The sequence below is a fragment of the Pinus tabuliformis genome, chromosome J, assembly GCF_031772625.1.
Source record: "Pinus tabuliformis cultivar Carrire ecotype Pingquan chromosome J, CPIR1, whole genome shotgun sequence".
Classification (NCBI taxonomy): domain Eukaryota; kingdom Viridiplantae; phylum Streptophyta; class Pinopsida; order Pinales; family Pinaceae; genus Pinus; species Pinus tabuliformis.
In genome coordinates this window covers 1,197,157,145-1,197,166,883 of record NC_142295.1, presented here as the reverse complement: position 1 = coordinate 1,197,166,883, position 9,739 = coordinate 1,197,157,145, and the positions used below count along the sequence as shown (strand labels likewise).

The 9,739-nt window shown below is 33.3% G+C and overlaps 1 protein-coding gene across 1 annotated transcript; it reads left to right on the top strand.

The window, feature by feature from the left end:
* Positions 1-2,131: 2,131 nt before the first annotated feature.
* Positions 2,132-3,424, top strand: LOC149231409 (carbon catabolite repressor protein 4 homolog 1-like). Its single transcript, XM_089381628.1, has one exon. The coding sequence runs from the start codon at positions 2,132-2,134 to the stop codon at positions 3,422-3,424; it is 1,293 nt and encodes a 430-aa protein (XP_089237754.1).
* The last annotated feature ends 6,315 nt before the right edge of the window (positions 3,425-9,739 follow it).

Genomic DNA, 9,739 nt, shown 5'->3' with positions numbered 1-9,739 from the left:
GTCCAACATGGTTATCATTAAGAAATTATTCCACCCCCCTTAACTCAATAAATGCACTAGACATTGAATCAGTTTGAAGTTTTAAAAACCTAACTACATCAAGAAAAGTTAAACAATTTTCAATTGTTAATTCTGTTTTCATTAGAAATACAAAATCACCTCCATTACATCAAATGTCCAACATGGTTATCACTAAGAAATTATTCCACAGCACCTAACTCAATAAATGGATGAGACATTGAATCAGTTTGAAGTTTTCAAAACCTAAATACATCAAGAAAAGTTAAACCGTTTTCAATTGTTAATTCTGTTTTCATTAGAAATACAAAATCACCTCCATTACATCGAGCAACTATAAAAATCCAACATGGTTATCACAAAGAAACTATTCCATGACACTTAATTCAATAAATGCACTAGACATTGAATCAATGTGAAGTTTTCAAAACCTAAATACATCGAGAAAAGTTAAACCATTTTCAATTGTTAATTATGTTTTCATTATATATACAAAACCACCTCCATTACCACCTGGATTAAGTAATTTAATGGCAATTTTATTCCAAAAATATCATAGTTTCCAAAGAACCAACCTAAATTTTTTTGTGAATCTTTTACGTGGCGCATTTATGAATCTTTTACCTCACATATCCAGTTCAAAAATTTAATGTTCAGAGGTTTGCGTAATGAATATGAATGTAGTCAACATTCCATCCATAGTGAAAGAAATATTACTTTTTTCTACAACAACAAAAAAATAGTATTATCTTTTGTTCCATCATCAACAAATATTGCATGATGCTTCCATTTTATGGTTTTATGACCAACAAGTCAAACTTACCATAAATAAATATTATGTTTTTCTACAACAAAAAAAGGAGTATTATTTTTTGTTCCATCATCAACAAATATTGCATGATGCTTCCATTTTCTAGTTTTATGACCAACAAGTCAAACTTATGATAGGAGGCATAAAGTCCATGAACTGAGATTTAGTTTACTTTCGAAAATATATTTACCATTTGTATTTTCAAGAAGCAACAATCATTTTATATATTGAAGAATAATCAATGGACAACAATCATTCATATATTGAAGAATAATCAATGGACGAGGGTGTTTAGTGTTTTGAAAGAAAGATTTTCTTATACCTTGATGATTTTAGCTTTGAACTTTTGAATATAAATTGCATTAATTATTTTTAATGAGATTCAGTCTATTGTTATTTTTGATAATATCACGGCCCCTTAGTGTTAGAATAAGAATGTTAATTGTCTTTGGTGTATTGACTTCAATCATTAGCTTCATGTTTGTACAAACACAAACTTAAGAGGGTCAAAGCTATCTGTGCAACATGTAATGTATTGTCCTTTGGTGGATCTCATTCACCTCAAGGGAAACTATGTTGTACAATGACCTCACTTTATATAAAAAATACAAAAAATACTTAGAAAATTTAGAAAAAAAAAGAAGTAAACATACTCTAATTTTGTAGAAAAATAAATGGCAAACAGTAAACCTACCTTATTTACAGAAAATAATAGAAAGTAGATGTACATTTTTCGAAAAAAAAAAGTAAAGAATAACAAATAACCCTATTCTAATTGTAGGAGAGGAAAAGAAACAAGTAAAGCTAGTTTAATTGCATGAACATTTCCGTAAACTTGAACAAAATAGAGTTTATTCCATATACATTTAGTTGCCAAAATACGAGTAAGATTGCCAACTTCGTTTCAAAAATATGTTTTTTTTTTTAATATTTCAGTCTTTCCGAAATTATCCAAATGCCGACGTTTTAACCAAGCTCGAAGTTCAATAGTTTTTTTTGGTTTAACATACAACATATTTAAGCTATATATACAAAAAGCTTATGGAGCACTAATCCATCTCTTCTGTTTATTGAGGAGCGGGTAAAATCACGGATCCATATCTTCCATTTATAGAGCAGAGCATCGATCTTAACCCAAAAAAGAAAATTTGACTGGTACGGCTTATTAAAAAGTTGAGTTCACAAGAAGTCAAAGTCGTAAGGCTAAGAAAGCTCGTTTGAAAGTGGTAACAACGCTAAAGCTGGTAGAACATAGGAGGAGAAGTTGTTGGTATCGAAGGGGAATTACAGTTACTGGCAAAAATGAAATTGAAAAGGGTTTCCATAGAACCTATTGTTGATATAACGCTGAGTGTAAAAGATGTGGTAGACGGTCATTTCAGGGATGACGACGAGGATTTAAGGAGGCAGAGATGGTATTGCGTCCATAGTGTTGGTGAATGCATTTCTCCAAACAACACTCATACGTTGTTGTCTGCCTCCGAGTCTTATAAACCCAACACGCAGGACGTAGGCAAGGTATTACTTCTAGAAGTTGAAGGAAAGGGGTTTTTCGTTACTGAGCCAGTTATTCCATTTCCCCACCCCGTTCCTAGGCGAATGATTCAACTTTACAACGACAGGTATGATAGAAGTTTGAGGGGTCCATCATTCAGAGTTGTGACATACAACATTCTGGCGGACGTGTATGCTACTTCAGAGCAGTTCCCCAACTGTCCTCCATTCGCGCTCAGATGGGAAAATCGCAGACAAAACTTGTTGAAGGAAATATTAGAGTGCGACCCTGACATCATTTGCCTCCAGGAGGTACAACAGAACCATTTTTCTGATTTTTTCCATCCAGAATTGGCCAAATTAGGATATGAAGGGATGTTTAAGCGAAAGCAGAGAGAAGGCAACATTCCAACTGTTGATGGTTGTGCAACGTTTTATAAACTGAATCAATTTGACTTGATAACTTTGTGTTGGATTAATTTGAGATATAAAGACAACATTGCCCTGCATGTCATCCTTTCCATAAAAGAAACTAGTGAACGTCTGTGCATAACCAATACCCACATCCATGCAAATAATGAAAACAGTGATGTAAAGCTATGGCAGGTCTACTACTTGCTCAAAGATTTGGAGAAGTTTGTCCACGATATTCCTGTTGTACTATGTGGGGACTTCAATTCTTTGTCCGGAAGCGCTCCCCACTCACTTCTTACCAAAGGCTATGTGGATCCCTTACATGAAGAAATTTCGGATTATGATCCATCCATTAAACTCATGTTTCGTCATAGAATACCTTTAGCAAGTGCTTATTTTAAGTATTCCCGATGCAATCTTCCCCTACAAGACGCGTTGAAGAAAATGGATGGTAAAACGGGGGAGCCGCGTTTCACTACCTTCATTGAGAATAGCCGAGGGAAATTTCAGGGAACGTTAGATTACATTTTCTACCATGCCACGAAGTTGAAGTTGGTGTCGTTACTGGAGTTAATTGACGAGGAGGACGTGAAGTACCGTGCACTTCCTTCGGTTAATCATTCTTCCAATCATATCCCAATTGCAGCCGAGTTTAGTTATATCTCCACATCGAAACCAGCAGCATAACGAAATATGCAACTGAAGAGTTATGGCCAAAGCCACCGATACCAATAGAAAACTGAGGAAGCGAAATGTTCCTAGCTATTGGTTCTTAGTGGCTGTAAAATTGTGGAGTAATTTCTGTTTTTAAATCGCTGAGATGAGATAGAATCAATCATCGTTCAATTTTGATTTTTAATTGATGTGATTATTTAAAATCATGTTATTCTCACAGTGTGATTATTCTCTTTGATTTAGAAATTTGATTATTGGAAACATGTTATCCTAACATTATGATTCAGTAAAAAAATATATTCTATATATATATATTAATTTTTTCAATAGTTTTGATAATTGCAATTTAAAAAAATAAGCTGATTTGGATGTATTTTAGTATTTTTTTTTTACTTTTATCATTTCGATCATTTTTATGTTTTTTAAATTACAATCATGCTCATGTTTTTTAAATTACAATTAATGAAACTTCGAGAAAAATAAAAGTGTATTTATTTTATTAACAATATAAATAAATAAGTTTAAACTATATAATTCTTTTCATGTTTTTAAATTATAATTAATTAAATCTTAAAAAAATGTATATATTTTATTAACCATATAAATAAGTTTAAATTATATAATTGAAAATGTATGAGAATAACTCAATTTTATAAAAAAATGATTTTTTTTTGTTTTTTTGTTTACCTTATCATCCTCTCATCTTTATTCAAGTACCAATTTCAAATCCCCTGACCTATAAACCCAACACCTCTATCTCTGGAGTATAGACAATGCCTTCAAAGAAATATATGTTAATGGTTCAATAAAATGTTTAAAGCTAGAAATTTATTCATCGATTTTCATTAACATAAAGAGCACAATATTATGATGCACTCTTATGCCTGGTGTCTTATAAAATATAATCATCTAAAATCATTGTGTAGAGTATGAGAACTTTATAGTATAAAATGGTATTTTTGCTATAAAAAAAAATGAAAGCCTTAAATCCATAGATAGGTGAGAAATGCTAAAGCTCAGACTAAATGCACTTGTCTTTGTCTAGTTTGTCTTCTTGTGAATTGACAATGGAAGAATTTGTAAAACAACTTATCCCCTTATCTCTCATAATATAGTTTCAAATTTTGAAATAATTTTGATAATCTCAAATTTTGGAATATTTGAATAATAAAAAAGCAAATCAATTGTATAACTTTATTTTTATAATATTTTTCTATTCATAATCCTATATAATTCCTAATTTATTTTTCCCCTTCGTACTCCTAACTCATAAAAGCAACATGCTCCTAAATTTTAAATGAAAACACTACAACATTGCTCCTAAATTTTAAATGAAAACACTGAAACATTGCTTCAAATCACCTTAGGAATTTCTTTGTTGTGTTGTTGGTAAGTAGCTATATTAGCACTCCTCAGTGGTTTTGATAGGCTTCCCTTTCCCTCCTCGATTTAAGTTATTAGAATCATTTATTTCTTGATTGTATCCTTTTTTTGTTTATATTAATAAGATTTCAATTTTTTCTTTTTTAACCATGTTTAAAACTTAACAAAAATTAATTTGATTTTAGATCATATTAAAAAATTATTTCTTAATGTGTTTGTAAGTAGTTGGATTAACTGAATTAAGTTCTAATTTAATAAGAAACAACTTATAAACATCTAAATCGTTAAAATTATTTTATAATGAATTTAATAAAAAACAACTTAAACACCTAAATCATTACAATTATTTTATAATAACATTATTTTTTGATATTTTATCCCCAATCAATTACGCTTTAAAAAATTGAACTCCCATAACTTGAGAGAATCCCTTACCTGAGGAAATTTTGGATTAGTTTCCTCATTCAATACCTTAAGAAAACACTTATCTTTCCTATCCCTGATGTAATATTCCCATAGAAGACCTGTTGAAGAAAATTGTTGGTCAAACAGGGGAGCCACGTTTCACGACATTGTCAGGAATCGTGGAGGCAATTTTTAGGTGACGTTGGATTACATGTTCTACAGTGCCACGAAGTTGAAGGCAGTGTATTTACTAGAGATTATTGATGAGGAGGAGGCGAAGGACCGTGCACTTCGTTCGTTAATCATTCTGCCAATCACATCCCAATTGTAGCCATGTTTAATTACACCCCCGCATGAAAAACTGCAATGAAAGGAAATATGCATCTCAAGGGTTATGACCATAACTTTAGATAGAAAAATGAAGAACCTTGTTAAATGAATGAAAACCTGCAATGAAAGGAAATATGCATCTCAAGGGTTATGACCATAACTTTAGATAGAAAAATGAAGAACCTTATTAAATGAAATGTTCCCTGTTGTTGTTTGATAGTCACGGTAAAATTGTGTGGTAATTTATGTTAATTTTTTCTTTACTAAAAATTAGATAGGCACAAAGAATTGTGCATTTTTTTCTTTTTTATTTCTCCTATTATGTTCTTAGTTAAATGGATATTATCACTAGAACTAAATTATGTATGACTAAAATTAAATGGTATCTTTCTACAATTAAGTGAACTTTCTATAATCCTATATTTTTAAGACAATGATTCCTTTTTTTCTTAGAAAGTGTGCAATGACTCTCCCTAGGTAGCATTCCACTCCACTCATATGTAGGCATTTTAGTTTACCTTTGTGCATGTGATACAAAGTTATATATATATATATATATATAATTGTGCTAAACCACAATGTTGATATCATTATGATCTATAAGCATTGGACCAAGTGTGGTCATTGTCACGGTAGTTGTGTGGGATGTGAAGTCGGCTAGAGGGGAGATTTGGTTAGTGGAAAAATTAATTCTTGCTGGTTATGAGCATCTTATCTCCATTGTGTGCGTTCTCATTGTCATGGTAGTTGTGTGGGATTTGAAATTGGCTAGAGGAGAGATTTGGTGAGTAGAAGAATTAATTGTTGTTCGTTATGAGCATATTATCTCCATTGTGTGTGTGGTCATTGTCATTGTCGTGGTAGTTGTGTGGGATGTGAGAATGGCTAGAGGGGAGATTCGCTTAGTGGGAAAATTAATTCTTGCTGGTTTTGAGCATCTTATCTCCATCGTGTGCTTCGTGATAGACTTAGTTTCATAAACTACATAAGTAAATATGTTGGAATGATTTTTTTCTCTAAATCTCCCTGAGAAGAAAGTGTATGTACCCATTCCTAAGTGCTTAATTGTAAATACAGGGCCTTTTTTTTAAGAAAATGTGCAAAGTGATGTGAAAAGAATATATGAATAAATAATATAAGGAAAAAAAGGCACATATATATAAATATACCTAGAAATAATTGAATGTTGTAAATAAATATTAATATATACATCTGTGAAACAATAAACAAAGTAGAATATTGTAAGACTCTTCGATGAGTTATAGCCAAATATTGGGAACCACCTAAATTTGAAAAAAAAAAACATTACCCCTATTTACCATTACAGGGTTTCAAGATACCTTTCATATTGACAAAATGTTCTCTTTCTTGTATATAAGGTAATGTTTCATGATAATAACAAAAGTAAGAAATTCTAATCAGCCACTCCAGGGGCTTGATAAACTGAATTAAATCTCAACATTGAAAAATTGTTGTTTTCCTGAAATTATATAATAGAAGATACAAGTACAAAATACCAGGGAAGTTATAAATGATGTAGGCTTGACAGTTTCTTATGGAATGGTGCACTCAGGCCATGACCTTTAACGACATATAGGTTAGGTGTGTAATATACAAAACCATTTACTTTCATTAAAAAAGAAACTATATGGTTTGTTTTCAAGGAAATATGTAACAACCCTGGTGAAAATTCCATGTAAAAATATAGAAATATCACAGGTGATGGGACATGCATTCTAAGTTGTAAAAATATATTAAAGAGGAAAAAAAGTATTTTGGCGCATTTATTTATGAAACTAATGGAAATTAGGAGAAAAAGGAGGTGAAAGGTCACAAGTTGTATGTGAGGAGGAAAATGAAGGAAAATAATGGAAATTAGGAGACAAAGGAGGTGAAAGGTCACACGTTGCATGTGAGGAGGAAAATAATGGAAAATAGGAGAAAAAGTAGCTGAAAGGTCACAGGTTGCATGTGAGGAGGAAAATGAAGGAAAATAATGGAAATTAGGAGAAAAATGAGATGAAAGGTCACAGGTTGCATGAGAGGAGGAAAATGAACGAAAATAATGGAAAATGAAGAAAATAGAGGCCTCATACATAAAAAGGCTTCTAAGGATCAGTTAGAAAGTATCGCCAAGCTAACTAATCAGGATGTATGTCCCAAAAAAAGTAGCTAAAGGTAAGGCACCAAAGATGCTGACTAGCATTCGGTCACGGAGAACATGTCAAAAACACCCCCTCTTCTCCTGGGAACGGTGGACGAGAGAGACAACCAACCCTTTCAATTCAGTGCCCGACCAGAACCATCTGTTTAGGCTATCCTTAGTGTGTCTGCTGGTTAGATTGCTTTGGCAGTTTTGGATCTATCTCATACTCTTGGAAACTTAGAGTTTTCTTGGAGCACTCTTGGAGGGTGTGGCGTACTTGGATTCTTGGAGCAAGAAGGAAAAGGAAGAGTGGGAAAGTGCAATAAGGCATCGACATCAGATTTTCTTGGACGTACCAAGTTTCATGTATGATTTCTTCACTAGTTTTGGGCATGCATGGCTTATGCATGTGGTTTCTTGATTGTGATCTGTGACTGGCATGGAGGATTTCCTGGATCGAAAGTGGATTTCCTAGCCTTGCAATTTTCTGGATGGTGATTGTCGATATACTTTCGTTGTTTTGATTCTTTTGGTTCTCATGTTTCCTTGGCTTGGGTTGAGTTATTAGTCCTATAAGCCTTGGTTGAACAAACGATGTGGAAGCCCTGTAACAGCTTCGGTTGAGTTACTAGTCCTAGAGGCCCTGGTTGGAAAAATGCTGTGGAAGCCCTTGGTGGCTTGAGTTACTAGTCCTAGAATTCTTGGTTGGACAAACACTTTGGAAGCCCTGTATAAGTTGTGGGTTGAGTTACTAGTTTTGGAAGACTTGGTTGGACAAATGCTCTCGAAGCCCTGGAAGGCTTGGATGGAGACCAATCTGATGATGGTTTTTCTTGGTGATGTCTTGTTAGGGTCCTATAATTTTTATAGGATCATTTGATTATAGCTGATCAATATTATGTTTGAAATGTTGTAAATAATATTCCATGTTGTAAATTATTTCCAAAAAAATGTCAAAACCTTAAGAAAAATAAAGAAATATGCTTGCAAGTCAAAATGCATCATTAGAGCATAATTAAGCATGATTAGATTAAATTAATCACATCATTTAAATGTGATTAAATAAATTTTAATAAGGCATTAGTACTATAGCATTTGTTTTAGTGTAGAGTTGAAAACGACAAATGGAGATTTGTTGTATGTGGTTAAATAACTCACATATTCCTAGCTTCCAATCACATCACCTTTTTCATCAGATGGATCCATCGTATTTTCAGACCCCTCCTCCTGTTATGATTCTCTTTAGCAGTGTGGGGCGTGGGGGGGGAGGGGGTACGAAAACTAGTTTTCCCGCCACTACGTGTCTTCCCCTCATGGTTTCCACTGTTCCTGCCGTAACCCGCCTTCCCGCTAATGTCACCCACCACTTCCACTAAATCTCCATTCCCTTTCCGCCATGTATCCATTCTGCATATCACCTCCCACAAACACTTAACCTCGCTGTCACTCTCGCACCACTCACTGCCTGCCAGTTGGACTATTTTCCCCACTCACCTCCACGTCAATTCTCAACATCACCCTTGTGGACTCCAGTTCATCTCCACCAACCATGTGCCTCCACATCATCCCCCACCTCCATGTCACATGTTTGTTTCATGGTCAGTTAAATTATGTTTTCTCCTATGAAGCAGAATAATTTGAAACATGGTTTAGAAACCGCTGAGAATGAATTTTAAAAAATTAAAAGAGGTTTCTTATGATAAGATCCTCGTTTACCAAAACCTCTCTCATGTTTCTAAAATATGGTACAGTTTTGGAAATTCGGATGAATCTTTGCAAGCATATTTTCTTGGATTTTCCTGTTTTTAGCGAGTGTTTCCAAATGCAGTTTCTGAGCAGGTGGAAATGAATTTTAAAATACGAAAAGTGGTTTTTGCTTCCAACATCATCATTTACAAAAAGCTCTCTCACTTTTTAACATATCTTATGGTTTGGAATATACAAACGGATTACAGGATCCCATTGTTAAAAATTTCGGGAGAAAAAACCTCAAAGACAATTAGTAAATTGGATTCCACCTCGTCAAATAAGAGTTTTTATCAAATTCTAATTGCTCTTCTTTG